The sequence below is a fragment of the Theobroma umbraticum genome, unplaced genomic scaffold (assembly GCF_002168275.2).
Source record: "Theobroma umbraticum cultivar Fairchild unplaced genomic scaffold, ASM216827v3 scaffold_81.0, whole genome shotgun sequence".
NCBI classification, from domain to species: Eukaryota; Viridiplantae; Streptophyta; class Magnoliopsida; order Malvales; family Malvaceae; genus Theobroma; species Theobroma umbraticum.
The window spans coordinates 2,923,312-2,945,788 of NW_018397268.1; the positions used below are offsets into that span (position 1 = coordinate 2,923,312).

The window sequence follows — 22,477 nt, forward strand, 5'->3', positions numbered from 1 at the left end:
TTTTATTATTAATTATCTTAATTAAAATATAATTTATTATTTTATATAATTATATTCATTTAAACTTTTAAACTTTTATTCTAAATTAAATAAATTTTTATATTTTTATTTTGAATCAAATAAATATTTATAATTAATTATTATTTTAATTAAAATATTATTTTTTACTTAATATATTAATATATTATAATTAATAATGATATAACATATTAACATATTATAATTAATGATGATATAATATATTAATTTAATATAATAATATAATTTTTTATTTTTTATATTAATAGTTTATCAATATTATGTAAATATAACATAATAAATAATATTTTAATTAATAATATTTAATCAATCATTAATTATAAAATTTTATTTGATTTAAAATAAAAATATAAAATTTTATTAAATATAAAAAAATAAAACTTTATTTAAAATTTTTTAATAGTTTAAAATTTTATTTCACCATTATACTTAAAATTTTTTATTTTTCAAAAAAAAATTCATGAATCTAGGCTAGAGAAAATATTTCCTTTTGTCAAATATTTTACCAATAAAAAAATACCCATTAAATTAAATTGGTCATAAATTTATTAATCTTATTTTTGATAAGATAATAAAAGTTATCAAGGTTGGATCACAACATATAACAATGAACCGTGTCAAGTAAAGATCACAAGAGAGTGAGAACTGTATACTAAGTTGGCCCTTTAGCCTGTCCAACCTGGTAGTGAGGAGAGTAAAGGGCAATACCAAAATGAGAGCTTCTACAAACTAAGGGTCCCCAATGTGGAGAGAGTGCATTGAAAATGGCCATAAAACTGTATTATACAAAGCAAGCATGCTAAAGAGCCTAAATAAGAACAAAAAAAATTTAAAATTAAGATGAATTTTGCCTCTATTTTGAATGTAAGGGTAACAATATAATCTAGGATTTCTTCTCTTTTCTACTCTATATATATGGTGCAAGAGCATAGATGGACCACTTCATTGTGCAGAAAACAAAACCAAAAAAGAAAAATTAAAGGAAAAATGAAGAGAAATTTGTGTACTATGAGAATTATAATCCACAGAAGAATATATAACAAAACTGTCAACCAGAGTCCACAAAGAGATACTTCTCCAGAGATGGCATAACCTCCATAGTTGTCAATGATGCTGGAGTTTCTGAGCAATCAAACATTATCAACGCCTTCTTTTTGTGAGTCTTCTGAATTCTGTGCAGCACCCAACCTCTCAGCTGCCAATCTCTCCTCTAGTGCTCTAGCACCTCTTTCTCTGCAACGTTTACAGAGAGGTCAGAAACCAAAAGTTTCTTCTCTCAAAGGAATTGCCCTTGTTTTGTTACAATAAAACAAAATCATTACTATCTCAACCATAGAGATCTCATGCAAAAGTTACCTTCTCCTAGTTGCCTCAATGGGGTCAGAACCAGGTAATGGCGCTCCTCCCAAGGTATAACCTTGAGCATCTGTGGAAGCTTCAGACTTTCCACAAAGCATCCGGTGAAATATTGATGCAATGGGATCGATGATTGGTCTGTACCACATTAGAGGGAAATACTTGAGAGAAAGTGAGAGCTTAGAATGAACTTGTCATTTCATGAGCTAAAAGGAAAACAAACAATACCTGAGAAAATCAGGAAAGAATGTAGAGAATGCAAAATCTTCACTTGGATCACCCCTAAGCTTGGCTTCTGGTTTTCTCTGCACGTATCTGAGGTAAATCCAGCCCATATATGTTCCAAATATCAAAGTTGGAAGATATGTTGCTGACTCTGGGGTGAAGAAACTTATGACAATGGATAGCAACAGCATAAGTGATGGCAGCCACTGCGTAACATAGGAAGCATCATCAAAGAGTAAGAAGGGGCAGATTCCAAACTAAAAAAAGGTTTTATCACATGGTGCTCACAGTATCAATGTTTACCTTTACTTTTATTTTCAATAAAGACAGCTCTTGGTCAGGTACAATTTGCTTGATGCCAACCAAGAAGCCTGCTAGCACCCCATGGAAGCCAGAAAGAGGCATGTAACTAGCATAAAGACCAAAAGAGAATCAGCATATCAAGGTTGAGAGTCATAAAAATTGTACACATGATGGGAAAAATAATTAGGTTAACTTTAGCACAATATATTTTCATCAACTTTGAGATAATTACATCATTTTCCTACCAATCAGTCAGTGAAAAAGGGGGGGAAAGAGGGCTACAATTTCATAAATTTATTCTCTTTTACTTCTCAAATATCTGATTGAGAATGGTAGAAAAAAGAACAAACAAAAGAGGGAAGGGCATAAGGAGAAGAAGTCATGAAAAATATATGCTTCTCAAACACATAGGGAGATAATAGTACTCACAGGTAATTTTCCTGCCTTGTTATGTAGTACAAGGCAATAGCAGTGATGAAAACACAAACAGAGGTTAGAAAGTTAATTACAAAGATGAACTTCAAGAACTCCTTAGAACCCCATACAGGCTCAAGCAACTTCCCCATGAAAAGGAGACCAAGTGTGCTGACAACCACCTGCAGAAATCAGTAACCATCAGTACAACTATGTGATTAAAACAATAAAAATTAGGCAAAAGAAAGAGTAAACTAAAATATGTTTATACCCCATGTACTGATTGCTCAATGTAACCAGCAGTTATGAGATTCCAACCAAAAGGAATTGTCCTGAAAATAAGTTTGCATGAGGGACAAAAAAGAATCAAGTCATTGAAATAACGCTTGCAAACCAAAGCACTTCTCTCCCACATCTTATGGAAAAAAGGTATTCCAACATATCTGAATCTAATATCAGCAACAGATAAAGATAAAGAAATTACAGGTGCACGCTTTATCATGTGTGCTAAAAACCATACCATAACGGGCAACTTGTATACTATCTCATAGTCATAGTAAGTGTTCCAGCAGGCAATTTACATAACATTTTGCTTCCTGTTTCAATACTTATACATTAACATCAAATAGAATGGATTACAACGAGATCACTGATCTCAAAAAGCACCCATTCTTTTGACAGGATCTGATTATATTGACTTTCGCAACTTATCCAAAAACACAGTTAGAGCTTTAATCCCTGAACCAATAACAGGTAAGACACAGGTTTGTAAACTGATATCCACCTTCAAGTTCCAAAATGTAGATCTAAACTCTAAATAAACCTCAAAACCACTCCCCCTGGTCAAGTGTAAAACATAAAAAATTCAACCAATCAAACTGAAGGTGGTAAAGATAATGATTTCTAAAAGCTTGTTTGAAGCACCAGAATGCAGATCTAGGTATCTTCATATTGAAATCGTAAGTCATTCTCCAGGAACATGTATAAGCAATAAATATTATACTTAACTCGAAACAACTCGCCAAAATAAGCAAGCAAATTCAAGAAATCTAAACAATAGTTTAATTTAAGTTCCTAAACCCAGATCTAAGCATTCAAATAAACAAAATCTAAGTTACTCCCATTGAATATGTTGAAAAGCAATATAGATTCCAATTAACTAGAAAAAAAGCCATCATATGATCAAAAGATAACCAGCCAAGTTCAAGAAAATGCTAACACTATTCCAGAATCCAGATCTAAACATCCAAATAATAAATCTTAAGTCACTCAACGAAGCATGTAAAGACATCAACTGTTTAATTAAACTAGAACCAACCCATCAGTACATAAACACCCAATCCCCCCCACCCCTCAAAAAAAAAGAAAAAGAAAATTCTAATGCTATGATTTAGAATTTGTCCAATTAAAAATGAAAATTGGACCAAAATCCAACATGGGTCTTTCACTGAAAGGGCAACCAAAATTTCTAGCATGGAAATTGAATAATATTAACATAAAATTGAAGAAAACAAATGAAAAAGGGAAAAATAGGAAAAAGAACCTGGCGGGAATAAGAGCAAGGTAAGTAACAGAAGAAGGAAGAAGCTGAACCACAATGTGGCCACCGATAAGAATCACTGCTAGTCCCTTACATAGCTTTGTGAACCCACTGAATATTCCTCCCTATAAATTTCAAATTCAAAAAGAATTATAAAAAAAAGCAAATAAATAAGAATTTTGAATATCTTTCTCTTATGGAATGGAAATTTGGTGAAGATAAGATTACCTGAGAGCTCATGGTGGAGAGAGTGAACTGTGGGGGTTGATTTTATTCCGGTGAACGGCGGAGTGATCTAAACAAAATATGGAAGTGAAAGGATGAATGAGAAATTTTATCTTCCGGGTTTTTTTTATAGTCAGAAATTTTTGGGGTTTTTCTTTCCCTTTTTTAATGTTTTGGATCGGAGTGACGGAGGAAGTAAGGAAATGAAAAGCGCGTGATTGCGAATAGCGGCGAGGAGAGGTATGTTATTATACTGACACTCGCAAAAAATGTAGAATACGACAGTATTTAATCTTTTATTTCCCACACATTTATGTTTTATTTTTTTGAAAAAAAAATTAATTATTAAAATATTTTATTTAGAAATTCCAACTTTAGCGCTTATATCATTTATTATTTATGTCTTTGATAGGATATTTTCTGATTTTTTAACATAATTGAGAAAGAAACTTTAATGCAAAATTATATTAATTTTGTATTTTTAAAAAAAGTTTAATATAAGTAAATTTTAATATCAATTATTATAAATATATATTTTAATAAAAAAATATATTTATTTGATTATAAAAAATTTTATTTATAAATCCAAAAACTGAAATGAAATCCGTAGCACAAATATTCTTAAAATTGAAAATAACTTAAAGAATATTAAAATAATAAAATTTTAACTCAAAATTTTCTTATTAAAAATAAAATACAACGGTTAAGTTAACGCTCGAATTACTTATTTAAAATGATTAATAAATTAAAAAAAATTAATATTGATTCATATTTAAAAAGTATGATCAATATTTATGCTCAATCAGTATCAAAAAATGAAACCATAAGCCCTCAAATTATAAATGATGATTGCAAATTTTGCAATTATCCCATGCAACAAACACATATTTGATACTAATTTTTCAATCACAATTCTCACCCCACTTGCCCCACATACCAAAATCAAACCCAAAAATTTTGAAAACGATGCTATGGAAGCATGTTTTGTACTATCCTTATAAGTTCAAATCAGAAGGGGAATCATGCTATAGCAGAGATGAATTAAGGAAAACACAAATTCAATTTTGTTGTTTTTCGGGTTCTTTCATTCTGAGGACAAAACCTAGTCGAGAAATGAAGGCTTCTTGCCTGCCAATTTCAATGAGACATGCTTGAAATTTTAATGTACAAAACAAAGGGAAATGTAGGTTATATAGATTATAAGAAAATAAATCTTGTAATTCGAAACTATGTATATAATTACAAAGGTAAATAAAATATACATGTATATAAAGTTAATCTTGTTTAGAATTTAACTTTAATTAACTAAAAATATTATATTAAATCTTTTAAAATGAACGTCTCAGTTAAAATTAATTAACAATAGATGAAATGATTATTATTATATTTACGTACCCAAAACCCCAAGACACCTCACGTGTAAGAACCATGGACCTAACACGTGACAACTCGTCACGAAAGAAACATTAACGAGAGGCAATGCAAGAAAAGAAATCTTGCATTCCAAAACTCTGTGTATATTATCTTGTATTCCAAGACAGTAATATACTAACAGGCAGTCTAACCGCAATAGTTAATAGTATTGTAATCTAACCAACTAGCCTACTAACAGCATTATATTATGAGTGTATCTCTGAATTTATAAAATGAACTTCACAATATGTATATATAAAAATATATATTCTATTGAATGATGATGTTAAATTCTTTGGCTACTCACAGTAGAAAAAATATTCTAGTAATTCTTAGGGTTTTGGTACATTAGTTTATATAATACATAAAAATTATATTTAATGACCTTTATATCCTAAACATATACACATACTACAAATATATTCTAACACTTACATGTAGAATCTAACTTTTTGCCAAAATCATTACTGGTAAGCTTGAAAATGTACAGTTACCTCTGAATATGGTAAACATGGCTGCCAGAACACCGGCGACAAAGTGTTGAAATCTCCCCTCCGTATGTCTTTCAAGGCTTGAAACAGTGAATTTATCCACATGTTGCATCTTTGGCAAATTGGCAACGTCAATAAAAGGTGGCTTTATTTCCATAGATATACCAAGGAAGATTACTCATCCAAGAAATGCCATATAATCCAACTCCGAAGAATAGTCTTGACCATGTTAGCTTCACTCTCCCAAAGATCAGCTCTCGTTGTTGCTTTGAAGAATACTTTTGTGGAAAAAGAATAGGCTCTCTGCTGGTTTCAACTGAAGGTTCATGTGCTCATTGCATACCGTTTGGGAGCAAATGGCAATGTTCCCAGGTAGGCTTCAGACAAAGAGATTAAAAGCCGATGAAAAGCCAGGGCTGAAGCAGCGATGAACATTACAAATGAAGTCCAGTAAAACCTTAGCAGCAATGCAGGTTCCTTTCTTGCAGAGTTTAGGATCTTGAAGAAGATCACCTTCAGTCGTCTATCCTTCAAAAGGGACTGGTAGTCGAAGGTGGGTGTAAATGGTCTGGAAGATGGACCTAGCTCTCTATTCTCAGGCCCACTGGCCAGCCTTAACTGGTAACTATTCTGGCTTGCTGGCACAATTTGCCCAAGAGCTTCAAGCACCCATTGGCGTAGGATATCGGCAATGATTCTGCAAAGTTGGACACGGAAAACCTTTGCTTCTTTAGAAACCAGAGCTCGGACTAATGAAACTCCATCCTGCTCATCAGAAGGCAAAATGAGTTTAAAATACAAAATACAACAATTGAAAAAAAATTGATATTGCTAAGTGAAAGCCATTGCATCTTTGACTAGGTCACCACGTAAGAGATCTAGTCCAAATTCATCAGTCCCCAACAAAAATGTACTGGAAAATTCCAGCTAATGTAAGGCACAATAAATTGATTAAAAGCTGATGGCACTCTGAATTCAAAGAAATTCAAGCAATGTGCACTTCAGGGGTTGCCATCAACCATCCCATGAACAAGAGGTAATCTGGAAAGAAGAAAGGAATCAAGTTGAACAGCACTCACTGCAGTCATTATAAGTCTTCTAAGCACCACACCATCTTTGGATGGTAAAAGCCTCAGCAACAGATATGCAACATCAAATACTCCATTAGTTCCATTTGGTAAATTATCTATGGAAGTTTCACCACTCGATGCTACCACCCACTGCAAACTCTTTCTACAGAAAATATTGGAATTAGAGCCTAAATTTAAACACCAAATGACACTACACTAAAAGCTATCTGGAAAAATAAAAAACCGTTTCATTTGATTGCCTGTCCTGAGAGCACAAAAAAAAGCTACACTAAAAGCCATCAGAAAAAAAGAAAAGGTTTCATTAGAATGCCTGTCCTGAGAGCACACAATAAAGAGCAGGCATGGCTTCTCCAAATGCATTTTCATAAACCTTTAAAGGATAAGAAAACTTCCATCTTTTCCTCTATTTCTCGAAACTAGACTGTATGCTTTTCATATTCATTAAATAAATGGTAAGTCCATTTCACTGTCATTGTGTGTCCTCTTTATTCATATGGACCTAGATTTCTCAATCTACAAGTCTTCCATTCTTTTCTTTTACCCCTATTGGTTTAAGAATCTGCAATGGAAAAGATCTCTGAACATGCATGACTTCAAAGTAAAAGTACTTAAATTCTTAATGAAGACTCTTCCTTCCCCCTTCTGATTTCTTTTCAAATTGTATTTGTATGGCACACAACTCTAAACACAAGCGAATTTCAAATTAAAAAGCTTAAAACTTATATAAGATGAAGTAATCACTTTCAAAAGCTTAGAGAACAACTTATACGGTAATGGAAAATGATGGAGGTCCCAGTCATGGACAGGATCTTCCAAAATATTGGGTCATGGCATCATTAATGATATGAATAAAAGATGGTAAACCATAACAGTTCAACCCACCTTGTTGCACCTATTCTCAGGAAAAGTGCCATCCTCTCCCAACGAAATTCCTTCTTTTTGTTCAAAACCACCTGAATTGGAAAAATTCAAATTGATAAAACAACAAAAAAATTACAAAATCAACTTAGGAATATCCTTATGTCACCTGGAGCTACCAAAAAAAAATATAGTTCAGTACCCTATATATAGAAGTGACCACTACTATAAAGTCCCAAGAATTACACGATGCATTTCGCAATGTTGGTAATAAATAACCAACTAGTGTTTAACCTTCTGGAAATTTAAATTATGAGATGCTAATAGTTGTCAAGCAGAAGTACCTCAGAGTATAATTCAAACATATAACAGCCATTTCTGTAAGATCCACATCTTACTAACTTGCAAACTAACATCCCTAAGCCTAAATTACATTTTCATTTGCAGCAGCAAAACTACTTTGGAATAAAACTGTCACTAATTGTTAAGGTCTATTGACAGAGACTTCAATAATACGCATGATAAACTGATATAGGTGTCTGGCTCATAAATAAACTGTAGTCTTAAATTGTTACCGAATGTAAAATTTTCCTTGTTCCAGCTGAATTTTCAGTTAGAAGTTTGCGGACAACGTAAGGATAAGCAGCCTCAAATGTCTTAAAGCCTGGATCTGCAGCTACTGCCAAACCTGAAAGAATATCATGGAGAATACTTAGAGATTACAGCCAGTTGGGATCATTATATAAACTGTCTATAAAGGAACCGAGATGAACCATACAAATATTTAAAACAGAGCTGCATCTATGGAAAACAATTAATAAACACATGCAATGCAGGAAAGGTGCATTGTCAGAAGCATCTCCCATTCCATTTTTGTCCAAAAATATTGACACTTAACCTGTATAAATTAGTCCCTTTCCTTTTTCATTTTAGAAAATGGAACAAGAAAGCAGATGCACAATCATAGCACCTCCCTGACAGAAAAGCTACAACAAATGATACGCAAAAATACCACATTACAACAGAATAGTTGTTGACAATCACTCCTATTAGATTGGCATTTTAACATTTCTCCTGGGTTCTTATAACTTGACCTTACAGACCCCATTTTTTCACTAATGATATTAATCAAGAGAACAAGAAAAACTTGAACCAATTGAACTCAACTCAAGTTCTTTTCATTGCTGATCACAAATCAACTCTACTGAGCTATGTGAATCATTCAAATGACTCAGACTTGGTTCCTCCGCCTGAGGTTCCATTAGTATGATAAAGTAGTAAACAATATTCTTTTTGTCATGTAAAATTTCAGGTTAAAATAGTATCAAAATATGCACGACATACTTCTGAATCCTTTTAAACAAGTAGCTTTTTTCTCAAACTTTCCATTCTGAATTCTTTATACCACCTTCGAAGGTCTTCATGCAACATTTGGTGTTGAGACTTGAGATTAAAACCCAGATGAATGGAAAAGCATAACCAACATCAAAGTTTCTACCAAAATAAATAGAAAAAAAATCAAAATTTAGAAATAAGGAATGCTATAACTTACCTTCCAATGAAGCAAGAGAACGTAGAACAAGTGTGTAGTATGGCGGCATGCGGAAATGATATTTGAGAGCTACAGTCCATATTTTACCCAGAACCTTCAACAAGGTTAATAAGAGAATCAGCCACTTAAAGATATAAGGCAGTAAGAAAAAGCAAAAAATAATAATAATAATAATTTAGCTAGATTCAGTGAGAGGAATTATGTACAATGACACTAGATGGAGTCATAGATTCAGTGAGAGGAATTATGTACAATGACACTAGATGGGGTCATAGAGAGAAAAAGAAAGCACGATAATAAGCATTTCCAAAGGACTCAGTGTTATGAAATGATAGGGGTTTGTCATCTCATGTCAAGCTATGAAGAATGGGACACTAGATATGTGATTATGAGTTCATATTTTACCCAGAACCTTCAACAAGGTTAATATGACAATCAGCACTTAAAGATACAAGGCAGTAAGAAAAAACGAAAATAAAATTTAGCTGGATTCAGTGAGAGGAATTATGTATAATAACACTATAAGGAGTCATTGAGAGAAAAAGAAAGCATGATAATAAGCATTTCCAAACGAATCAGTGCTTTGAAATGATAGGGGTTGGGCATCTTATGTCAAACTATGAAGAATGGGACACTAGGTATGCGATTATGAGTTCAATGGCCTAAAATATGTTTGGCATCTAAGTTGGAACTTTAGGAACTCAAAGGCAGAATTGTTCAGAAAAAATATGGCTTGCAAAGATCAATTAGTTAATTGTTTAAAGACTAAGCAGCTAAGCTTTTACAATGATGAACCCAATAGGATAATCAGTACCCGTATTTTTAATTCTAAACATGATAACAATCTTCTAACCATGACTTCATTTAAAACAAATATAAAAATATAATATCAATAGCAGGTAACAATTTACATGGAAATTAGCTGATCATCCATGAGGTTAAATCGAATCTATGTCCTCAGATATCTATCAACCCACATGCTTTTCTGAATAAAAAGAGAAAGGTCTTTTGCCAATCAAATCCAGTTGGAATTCATAATTCTACTAATTTGATTCAGACATGGAAAGCTATCCCTTATGGTTGTGTAATTAGCATCAGTACGCAAACTAAAGTTCAAAATGTGATTTCTCACCCTACTGAACTTGACATCAGGAATTCCATCTCTAAATTCTACCTCTCCTAGGGCATCTTCCAGATCCTGAACCATTTAAAAAAAAAAAAGAAAAAGCCATCAGTATTGTTGGCAGGAACCAAGAAAAAAAAAAGTCTCATTGGCAGGAATCTTAACAGTTGCCGTATGACAAAAATCAACAAGATGAACTTGGCTTTATAGCAACAACAATAGGCAGAATACCGTAGTCACCTGTCGAAACTCTAAGCTCAAATAAAATTTGTAGTTTATACACAGAGCCATTAAACAAGTAAATCATACCATGGTAATGCGCCGGGTATTAGTTCCTGGCCTTACAACATCCATTTCAGTCAGAGCTTCAATAAGGGATGACCAATCACCATTTACTATGTGTACTATGGATGCTAGCATCGCAAATTGATGCTTCTTTTCCATTCGGCAAAGCAAGCCAAAGTCCAAAAACCTGGGGCAGAAGTCACCAAAAGAAAAACCCTTCCATTAGCAAAGCAAAACCAAGATCTTCCTACAATTGAAAGAAGGCAGGACAAGTGTACCCTATCTGTCCTGATGCCATGTATCGCAAGTTTCCAGGATGTGGATCAGCATGCAACAAGCCTGTTTCAAGGAGTTGAGTAAGTGATGCCTCCACTCCTTTGTTCACCTATAATAGTTAGAACACAAAAGATATCAATCAATTGAAAATAAATCTTAGCTAGGTAACAATAACAAACTATTGTTTATGCCAGGAATATAGAAAATTAGTTTTTAAGAGCCATTAACTAGGGGAAGAAACTGCAATCCCAATCTAAGTGCCATAATATGGTCCCTAGGTGGACCGACTTGATACCAAAATGTGGATACTTCATTCATAATAGCAGATCAAATTTTGCAATTTGCAGACTAAAGGATTTCAAAATTTTAAATATAGTTCAACCCCTTGACCTCCACCTCCTACTCACATTCTCAACTGCCAATCAAGTTTTTTTCTTGTTAAGCACTGGCTGTTTGATGTTCTTATCTTGACAACTTCTTGGTAGACAAATTAATGATGATATTCTAACTTGCACCATATACACAGCAAGCTTCTTTGGACCAGTTCATAAATAATCCCAGACCATGTTTATCACATTAATATATATATATATATATATGTATATATATATTATTTAGGAAATATGATATTTCGCTACCACTCCCAGTTATTCTCAGGCAAATCACTCACCTAGGTCTAAAATTAATGTGATTATACACATACCATACTCAAATACAAACTGATTGTTCAGGAGCAGAAGTCTATATACAAGGTATCAAATACTAAGCAGTAAGCAAAGAGTTTGACAAAAGTCATGAACATATGGAAAATATATGCTAATCACTACTCACTAAATCAAGAAGACGCCTTTTTGCCTCAACTTTCTGCCTCTCTAAATATTTAGAGTCATGATTGATGGAGTTACTCGTACTTCCAGAAAGTAAATCAGTTGGACTCTCACCAACCATCCACTCCATGGTCAAAGTTCTCTTCCGGGTTAACTCTTTAAATACTTTTGGAACTTGCATAAACGAAAAACGTGAATGAGCATCCTGTAGAAAACACATCTAGTTAGTAGAAGAGAGAGAGCTCTCTCCAAGACATGAACTGAACAACAGGAAAAAAAAATCTGAGTAGGAAAAAAGGATGAAAATCCAAATCCTTGACCTGCCACAACAAAGTAAATCCATGGCCAATAATTCCTTCTCACCCTACCTCAATTTTCAAGGCAAAGCCTCAGCAGGCTGGGCGTATTACACAGGCAACAATTTTGGCCAACTTCAATAACTAAGCTCCCATTGAGGTATCTCCCTCTCAAAAAGAGTAGGGTTCGAATCCCCTTTTCCCCATATATATATATAAAGCTCCCATTGTAGTGACTAAATATGTAACCTTTCCAGGACTTTTCTATGTTATTGATTTATTTCCCAAAAGAGCTACAAATTTAAACAGATAATGCTATGAATACCAGAAATTCAGAAGCATTGGCAGCCTCCAAAGTGTAATCCAGTTCCCCAACTAAACCTTTCCCAAGCTCATCAGCATATAGACGAGGGTCATTCTTTCTCTTTGCTATCTTTTGCAACAACCCCAGCTGGAAAAAGAAGACTGATCGCTCAGTTTGAAAAATAAAAAAATTGAAAGCTCAACCACATAAGGAACACAGCTAGAGATGTCAATACATACCCCAAGGCGCAAAATATAAATATCTCGCACTACCACATGGAGCAAATTAGGACGTTGAACTTTCACAGCAACATCAAAACCATCCATAGTACGCCCACGGTAGACCTAAAATGGTGATTGAAAGACAATAAAAAAATTTGCAAATACACTGGCAGGGCAAATCCAGAAAATTTGTTTAGGGGGCCGAAATAAAAGTGTGTTTTATATAATCAAAGTGATTTACCCAAAAAAAGTAATTAAATTAAAAGTAAAAATAGTCTATAAGAGACTAAATTTTAACACAATGATAGTATAATTGCATAACAATGTATAAATTTCTTTTTATGAATAAAAGAATTTTAACTTCAAATGTTATAATACATATTTCATAGAGAAAAGGTTGAATAAAAAGTTAAGGTCTCAGATGTAAAAAACGAAAAACAAATTACAAAGTCTAACTACTAACAAAAAAAGGCAAAGGATTATGCCTTTTAAAACCTTAAAAGAATTATGGTAACTTAAAAGACAAAAAAAAAAAGAAAAGGTAAAAACACAATTAATTTTGCATAAAAATTTAATGATTTAACTTTCTTTAATTGTTTTTTCTATTATTAACATAAAAAGAAACCAATTGAGACAATAATTAAAATACATTAGCGTGCTTATTTGGATGATTTAAAAAATCTTAATTTAAGGAAATAAAAAATCACATAGGAATTAAAGATCACATATGTTCATCCTTACATAAAAAAGTATACAGAATTAAGTCAATATTATATTTAAAACAAAAATAGTTAACAAGTTTGTTATATTAATCCACAAGTTCTAAAAATGGGGCCCAAAAACTTTTTTGACAACAAGGGCCCTGCCAGCGCCCGCACCCCCCTGGCAGCTTATACTGATATCACATGATAATGGTATTTAATGGCCCACCTGACCAAATGATGCTGCAGCTACTGGTTCCTTAGAGATATAGGTAAAGAATGATCCAACAGGAGAACCTAAATCTTCCTCAATAATTTTCATAGCCATAGGCCTGGGGAATGGAGGAATTTGATCGTGTAGCTCAGATAATGCCTGCCATCATAACTCAAAACCAGATTATTGAACCATTAGGCACAATAAAAAATGTAGAAAATCCAGAAGAAGATGAGAAACATCATATCTATCATGTTCCCCAGGAACAGATCAGCACACATTCAAGGATAAACAAACAACAGAAATATCAAGTCTGAAGTCTGAAACATAACTGTTAGTAAATGAATAGAAGGATCACAGAGCATTTGAATCACATGATGAACAATTTAAGCACCCAAAACAAGATAAAATTATCCAATTAATTTATTAGGTTAAAATTGTTGAAATTAAAGACATACATAAATGCATTGAATGAATGGCTAATCTTGCTGCATGAATTATCTAACAGTTATTAATAACTATATCAACCAACATAATAGTCACTTAAAGGTTCCCACATAAAATACAGCAAATATAAAGCAAGAAATTCTCTTTACACTAACCTTGGAAATTTCAGGACCAATAATATCTGGTCTTGTGGAAAGGGACTGACCAACTGCATCAGCAAGGAAATGCATGTAACTAGCATATTCATAATCTTGTGACTGCAGGAGAAAAATAAAATGCCAACCGTATAACTCAAAGAGAAACAACAACTATCCAGTGGCTGCAAACAACAAAACAAGTGCTCACGCTTCAACTAGACCATAATTCTGACCTTTGATAAATGTGGGACCAAGGCTTAACATTGTTTCCTTTAACACCATTCCAAAGTTGTACTGTGCAAAGTTCTCGTCAACACCCTTTACTGAACCTGGTCTCAAGGACTTTTTGATCCCTGACATTCGAATTCTAATTGCAGCAGAGGCAAAGGACAAGAACACCTTCAGAACACAATATCGTAAGCCAACAGAATTGCTTCAGATAACTAATTGCTTATAGAGATAAGAACAAAGAGGCTGGGAATAGTGAACAGAAAATCTAATAGAAGAAGTAGCTCATCTCAGACAGGCATATTTAGAAAGTAGATTGAATTTCAAAACAGAATTTAGGAATTATACAGTTATGTATTCTGTCATGTTATCTCATTCCTATGCAAAAGCAATAAATTTGGTGATCATGCCTTGTCTGCCCCATGAGCACATTGATCAAAAAGAACCCCCTGAAACTTCATGAGGTTGTTGTTTCTGTTACATGCTTTTTGATTTTTCAATTCTCAAAAGTTAAAAAAAAATAAAAGCAAAAAGCAAAATGAAAATTCATATTTGATAATACACTTTATTATTCACTAAAAGTACTGTCCTTTTTAACTATTCAAAAAAATTTATATTCTTGAATATCCAAATGCTCTACTTGTTGCTTTTGGAAGCAAAAAAGTAACACATGTTTTGATACAAAAACAGAAACTTAATATTTTTAAATAAAAAAAAAATTTTCTAACTCTTAAATCAGCATACATTTTATAATTTGTTCTTTTTATCATCTAAAACCTCAAAGACAACCATTTTAGTCATTTGTTCATTTTTAATCAATAATGATTTTTCCTTCACCATTTGCTGTTACTTTTAGCAACTTTGTTAGAGGCAAAAAGCAAATGGTAAAACGAACAAATGGAAAATATGAAAACCAAACAGAAGTTCAAACATGGTTGATCAATCGCTTTAACTACCTCAAGAAGTCGAAAGGCCACTACATGAGGCCGGCGACTGAAATAATCAACTACTTCTTCTGCATCGTAAGCTTCTGGAAGTGGCTTTGACCATTTTTTTGACTGGTAGTAGTAATAACTAACATAAGCTTCCAATGCCTTTAGATCAGCCATCATCAAATCCAAACCAGAGAGTTCTATAAAAACATCGATATTCTACTATCAGTAACTAAAATAGAACAAATTAAAACTTAAAATTAACTAATTAATTTTATCTTTCCCTGCTTTCTAATTCACCCAAAAAAAAAATTAAAAGAAAAGAAAATTTTATGTTCTTTTCATTCGCTTCTATTGTGATTTTCTAAACCAAACAAAAGAAAATATATCTAAATTTTCTCTTCATTTTCCTTCTCTTTCTCTCCATTTCTCTCAATCCAAACACCACTGAAGTGTAAATAACACTTTCAACTATTTATTATTTACTAATTTCACTAAATATAGAAACCAAATAAAAATAAAAATAAAAAGAACTTTCTCTTGTCTTCTCTTCCTTCTTCATTTTTCATTCTCTTTTTCTCCACTTCTCTCAATCCAAATACCACGGAAGTTTTAGCTCACATTTTTCAACAATTTAATTTATTACTAATTCCACCGAAAACAAAAGAAATTCAAATTTCAACCTGGATAATAAGGTTGAGGCCACGGCGGCGGTTGCGCAGGCGGAGAGAAGTGAGGATCCTCGAGATTCCGAAGCCAAACGACGTCGTCCAAAGCTTTCTTCACCTGAGGAACCCTAAGACTTTCGCTTGCCCATTCCGCTCCCCTTTTAACTCCTTTTTTCAAGAACTCCATGTCTCTCCGCACAGCATCGCCGAAATGACTAAAATTACCAAAAACAGCCAGCACTTGTCGTTGTTGTTCTTGCTGCTTCCCTCGTTGCCTCTGTTTCATCCTATACGTAGTCGTCTTTACTACTCCTCTATTATCACGAAACGCCGTCAACGGAACCGCCGCCGTTAGCGACGTCGTTAAAGCCATCCTTCTGGTTATTCTTCTTCTTCCTTTTTGGTTTTTATTTTTTGGAGGGATTTATTATTATTTATTCATTGGAAAGTGCAGGGAGTCCGTGGCTCTGGAGCTGAGAGACTCGAGAGAAAAAAACGCGGTGAAAGAGAGGAAGTTCCAGTGCAGCCGATCCCACGGAAATTTAACGCCGTGAAAATGATGATTTGTTAAAGAAAATGATCAGATATCGTTTTACCATTTTAAACTGACGCGTCCCGAGTCTACGTAGATTTACATGAGGCCAGAAGGTCGGTGACCGGTTTTCACCACAGTTAAAAATGGCAGTTGGCCACGTAAGCTAGGAGACCGTTAAGTAAATATTATTATTTTATTATTTATTTTTTTTTTGGATAAAAGATCTTATTTTAAATTTTCATAGAGATTATATGAAAATTATATAAAATTTTATTAGTTTTAAAAATAAATATTCTACTTCAAAAAATATTTTATTAGACATGTTGGTCCAATTGATAATATTTTCGTGACAAACCTAAAAAAAAAAATATTTTTAATTAATTTTTAAAATTACTATAATATAATTTTATTTTTTTATTTTTTTATTAATTAAAAAAACTTCCATGGGGAGCACGGGGGGATCCCCGATTGGACTCCTTAAGGGAGCATTGGTGCTCCTCAAGGGGAACACCAACCGATCGATGTTTTTTTTTTTTTTAATTTTTTAAAAATATAATAATAATTTTTTAAATTAATAAAAAAGAATTTTTTAATTTTTTTTAATATTTGTTAATAGTATTTACATTTTTGAAGTGGAGTGTCCATTTTGAAACTAATAAACTTGTTTGAAATTTCAACTAAAATTTAAAAGAGTTGGATATTTACCCTTTTTTATTATTTTTGAGAATATATTTTTATTAAAAAAATATAAAACATGGAGATCAATTAGTTAAATATATTTTTATAATTTTTAATGTCATTAACTGTAATTACACTTCATGTCATTTTATACAACATGAGTTAATACGTTATGGTAGGTAATGATGGTATCATAAAAGAATTAAATAATATTTTTCATCCATCATCTCAATGTAATGTTAATGTCACTTAAATATAAAATAAAAAATAATATTTTAATTAATAACAGTTAAGCAACAATTAATTATAAAAATCTATGTAATTGAAAATAAAAAAAAACTTTGATTGAATGTAGTAAAAATTAAAATTTTATTTAAATTTTCTTAAACAAGTTAATAATTTTTTAAAATATTATGTCATTTTTTAAAAATAAATAAAAATTAGAGTAAAATACGCTAACATCTCAATTTTTAACTATAATTAAACATGAGTTCATTAATTTTCAAAATGAATATTCTATTCTAAAAAAAATATTTTCGTTGGACAAATAAGTTTTGTCACTACTCAACTGTCAATACTTCGAATTTAAGAATTTTTTTTAAAATATTATGTCATTTTTTAAAAATAAATAAAAATTAGAGTAAAATACTCTAACATCTCAATTTTTAACGACAACTAAATGTAAGTTTATTAATTTTCAAAATGAATATTCCACTCTAAAAGAATATTTTTGTTTGATATTTAATTTTTGTCATTACTCAACTGTCAATACTTCTATTAATTTGATGACATGATAATATTTTTAACATAATTTTATTTTTTATTAATTTTAAAAATTATTATTATATAAACTCTTTTTATTTTTAATTTTTTATCAAAAAAGCATTAGATTTGGTGCTCTTGTTTGTGCTCCCTTAAGGAGCATCGTAGGCTCCCCTAAGGAACATCGATATAGTGCTCCCTTGAGTAGCACAATTATGATGGTGCTCTCCAAGGGAGCTTCAGATCTATGGTGTAAGGTTAGATCTCGTACTCCCTTACGGAGATTTGATCGAATTTGGTATTTTGTGACCAAATTCATTTGCGACGTGACCAACTAGTGTAAGAGAGCATCATCGATTAGCCTTAAAAAAAAAAAATAGTGAAAAAAAAAATATTTAAGATATTTTACATTTAGGTATTAACATTATCTAAATGTTTATTTTAAAAATTAATATACTTACGTATAATTATAATCAAAGTTGAAAAATCTTTATACTTTATTTTAAAAATTATTTTTACACTTTTAACATGATCAATTGTTAAATTATTTTTATTTTCATTTAGAGTAGTATGCTTTATGTTTGAGCGTAGAAATTATTTTTTAATATAAGAACGTGGGCTATGTTTTAAATTCTTAATTTATACTTTATAGCTACCTAAAACTTGCCCCTACTTTGATTAATTATGTGGAAAATTTTGAAGATGAAGAATAAATTATTATTATTATTATTCTTTGGTTGCTGACTTGCTTGTTGTAGTTTGAAGATGGTGGATAAGATTTTGCTTTTTTGGCCGGTCAACCACGTTTTACGCATGAACCATGTGATTGAACGAGGGAAAATAAAATTCAAGAAAGGTCGGCATAGCATTTTCTCTTTGGACATGCAAGTGGAAGAGAGAAAGAGATTAAATTTCATAGGCGATCATTAAATTTATATTATTTCCTCATCTTACCCACCAAATTTCAATTAGTCTCAATTTTGTCATTATTTTTTTTAAATTATACTCGATATTATTATTTTAATAGATTTTATTGAAATTAATAATGATATAACGATATAGCAATCATTCAAATAATCATATTATTTAAAAATCTATGAAAACTTTTTTTAATCATTCTCAATTTCATTTTTGATTATTATTTTTGTAGATTTTCTCATTGTAACAAAACTAAGAAACAAAAATGGTGAGAAAAAGATGGATTACAAAGGTTAATATAAATAATTTTTAAAATGATGTGATTACTTAAGTGGTTATTACATTATTATTTTATTATTTATTTTGATGAAATCATTTATTATGACCATATTTGACACACTTTAAAAAATTTAGTGATTAGATTCTGTGAGAGAAATGAAAAAAAGATATAAATTTAATGATCGTCGATAATATTTATTCGAGAAAAAGAAAATAAGGTTTTCCCAAAATTTTGTACTCATAAATTTATTTCCTAATTACCGTATCAAGGCAATACTTTTAAAAAAAAAAATTGTATGAAAGAAATAACCAACATAAAAACAGAAGTTAAAAGTTTCTCTATCTCTTTTCCTTTTCTCCATCTCCAAAAAGTGTCCATCACATGGACAGATGGCTTCACTTATCTTATTTTCTTCATTTTTTCAAGAGTTAGACAATTTTGATTAAATCCTCTTGCCATTTATTTTTATAATTATATGGGTTTGAATTTTTTTTTTTTAGATTTCTTATTTTGGGAATTTGAGATATTATTTAATTTGGGTTTGGATGGTTTTGATGATTCTCTGTTACCCTTGGTGTTGCAATTTTTGATTTATATATTCCTTTTGCAAAGAGAATGTATGCACAAGAGAAAAAACAATTGTCCACCAAAAGAAATTTCAAAAATTTATTAAGCAGAGTCGACTATAGCATAAAGCTAACCTTTTCTTTAGACTTTGAATTTTTATAAGTTTTATAACTTTATAATAATATAATTAATTATATTAAAAATATATAAAATTAAAATAATTAATAAAATATTTACATATCCTCTCATGCTTAACAAGTTTTTATTTTCTCTCACTTTTCACGTTCTATTAATTCTTAACTATCTTTTTCATTTTTCATTAAAAATATGTAAAAGTCAAGATAATTAATCACTTCTTTAATTATGTGACTTATAATTCTCTATTATTTCTCATATTATCAATCAACTAAAAATAATATGTATTCAACGATCTCCCATAATTATTTTATATATATATAAAATCAATTATTTTTTTCAATTTATAATATCCACTCATGAATTTTTCTTTTTCATTTAATTTTTTTTTATTTTCCATTAAAAAAAAGTCTCATTTGAACATTTAACTTTTAGTTGTTGAGGTTATTGAGTCGCCCCTGTTATTAACCAAAAAGTGAATTGAATGATAAGAAACAATGTGTGTGTGTATATATATATATTCATTAGATTAAACAACCATAAATCAAAATAGACATAACACTATAAAAAGTTCTCGAACTTTTTAAGATTTTTTCAAATAAGTTTTGATTCTTTTATTGAAATTCTAGCAAGTTGAGACTTAACTAACTGTCCCAATTTGGACAACATGTTAGCTAGCTAGAATTTATTGTGAATAAGTGAATGTATCTAAACATCCCAAGTCCAGATTTTTTGGACAATATGGGGTACTTTCTCTTTAAGGTTCTTTATGTTCTTAATAAGCCACTAACCTATGTCTTAGTTTATGGCTATGAATAGCAATAAATGATTTTTTTTTAAAACTATAACAATAATTATAAAGAATTTATAAACAAAAAGTAATATAAATAAATTAAATTTTAATGTTTAAAATTATTATTTATAATCGATTTAAATAATAAGTATCCTAATATCACTACGTTTTTTAAATTTGTATTGAAATCTTATTTAATCCGATTGAGTAATGCAAAATACATGATTTTAAGATATCTGTTAAAATCCTCCAACAAAAAACCAACCTTCAACCCAATAATATCCTCATATAATTGACAATATATATATATATATATATATATATGTATATGGTATGCACCCCTCGCGTACCATAGAACCTTGAGAGCTACAAGGAGTCTGAGTTGATTCCTTGCGTAGGGGAGAGCAACGGTCGGTTGGAATCGCCCAACCGACTGCAACCGTCGATTGTGCCGATCGGCCTCGTCGGCTGATCGGTTCGGTCGTCGGGGGGAAATCCTTCCCCCCCGAACCAACCGAAAAACCGACTACTCAAGGTGACCCATGGGTCCTCCGCCCGGCTGCCCTGGCAGCAGCAGCACAGCACTCTAGTACTTCCCCCGAACCCCCGAGGCCCCGACTCCGGTGCTGACCCTAATTGGCTAATTCTCCCTCCCAACCCGCCAACCTAACAAAATCCCCCTCCAATCTCTCCCGACTCACCTGATTCTCCCGTCGGCGCCCCCTCCCCCTAGTCTCAACTCTAGACTGCCCCGGCCCCGACCTGATTCCCCTCGGCCCCCTCCCAGGGGTCCCCTCCCACGAGTCCCGATTCCCTCGACCCCCCCCCCCAAGAGTCCCGATTCCGCCCCCCCACTCAAGTCTAGAAATTTCCTCCCCCCACGAGTCCCGATATAACGACCGAAACCGACATTCAAAAAAATCGACCGAAACCGACTTTATACTATGGCGGTTCGGTCGGTTATATCCCAAAAATTTTTAGTCGGTTTTTCGTCAAAACCGACCGAAAACCGACCGAACCGACCAATGCACACCCCTATCCTTGCGGATGGGCCAATGCTTGCTCTTATAAGCGTTTTTTCAACTCTTAACATTCACGGAATAGAATGATTTTTGAAATAGAATAATTATTATGTAAATATAGAACATAATAATTAATTTTTTAAATAAAAGTTTGTTCGTTTTAACGGAAAATAATTTTATTTTTAAGATTTATATTTATTTAGAAGATAAAAAATTTATTATGGATATAAAATATTTTACGGGTTAAAAGGAAAAATGCTCATTGATCTCGGAAAATATTTTATACTTTTGAAAGGCATAAGACTTTTTTCGAAAACTAAAAAAAATGTTCTTATATCGTTACAACATTTTGAGACTTTAGCTGCAGTTAGATTAGTGTATTTAAAGAGTTTTAAGTAACACTTAAATAATTTCATTTAAATAAAGTGTATTAAGCAAACAACGCATGATTTTTATCATTAATATTCAAATAACTTCAATAGTGATGATGGAAAGTATTTTCTATGTAAACATCTAAACGATTAAAAATATTTTTGATAATTTATCTAAATAATAAAAAATATTAAAATTTTTTATAAAATGTTTTGCATAAAAAAAAATTTTCCTAAGCAAATTATTTTT

At 31.7% G+C, this 22,477-nt stretch overlaps 2 protein-coding genes across 2 annotated transcripts; both read right to left on the bottom strand.

The window, feature by feature from the left end:
- Positions 1–852: 852 nt before the first annotated feature.
- LOC110425621 (rhomboid protein-like protein) lies at positions 853–4,349 on the bottom strand. Its single transcript, XM_021440543.2, has 8 exons — positions 4,106–4,349; positions 3,881–4,002; positions 2,609–2,669; positions 2,353–2,519; positions 1,924–2,029; positions 1,624–1,826; positions 1,396–1,533; positions 853–1,272 (listed from the first exon to the last, which is right to left on the bottom strand). Exons 1-8 carry the CDS (start codon positions 4,115–4,117, stop codon positions 1,170–1,172), a joined length of 912 nt encoding a protein of 303 aa, XP_021296218.1. The 5' UTR covers positions 4,118–4,349; the 3' UTR covers positions 853–1,169.
- A 1,416-nt stretch (positions 4,350–5,765) lies between these two features.
- ATATH8 (Protein kinase superfamily protein) lies at positions 5,766–16,716 on the bottom strand. The gene is made up of 16 exons (XM_021440541.2): positions 16,182–16,716; positions 15,523–15,698; positions 14,572–14,737; positions 14,357–14,409; positions 13,770–13,913; positions 12,858–12,962; positions 12,640–12,765; positions 12,023–12,223; positions 11,194–11,300; positions 10,940–11,102; positions 10,640–10,705; positions 9,508–9,601; positions 8,531–8,643; positions 7,980–8,050; positions 7,086–7,239; positions 5,766–6,771 (listed from the first exon to the last, which is right to left on the bottom strand). The coding sequence occupies exons 1-16, from the start codon at positions 16,537–16,539 to the stop codon at positions 6,331–6,333; spliced, it is 2,538 nt and encodes an 845-aa protein (XP_021296216.1). The 5' UTR covers positions 16,540–16,716; the 3' UTR covers positions 5,766–6,330.
- Between the last annotated feature and the right edge of the window lie 5,761 nt (positions 16,717–22,477).

Excerpts from the sequence above, each read along its gene's own strand:
- ATATH8 (XM_021440541.2), bottom strand. The coding sequence starts at position 16,539 with ATGGCTTTAACGACGTCGCTAACGGCGGCGGTTCCGTTGACGGCGTTT. Across the intron at positions 13,914-14,356 it reads TTGGTCCTGAAATTTCCAAG|GCATTATCTGAGCTACACGA; the intron begins GTTAGTGTAAAG and ends TTATGATGGCAG. Across the intron at positions 12,766-12,857 it reads TTTATATTTTGCGCCTTGGG|CTGGGGTTGTTGCAAAAGAT; the intron begins GTATGTATTGAC and ends TTCTTTTTCCAG.
- LOC110425621 (XM_021440543.2), bottom strand. Across the intron at positions 2,520-2,608 it reads TTGAGCAATCAGTACATGGG|GTGGTTGTCAGCACACTTGG; the intron begins GTATAAACATAT and ends TGATTTCTGCAG. Across the intron at positions 2,030-2,352 it reads ACAAGGCAGGAAAATTACCT|TTACATGCCTCTTTCTGGCT; the intron begins GTGAGTACTATT and ends TCTTTATGCTAG.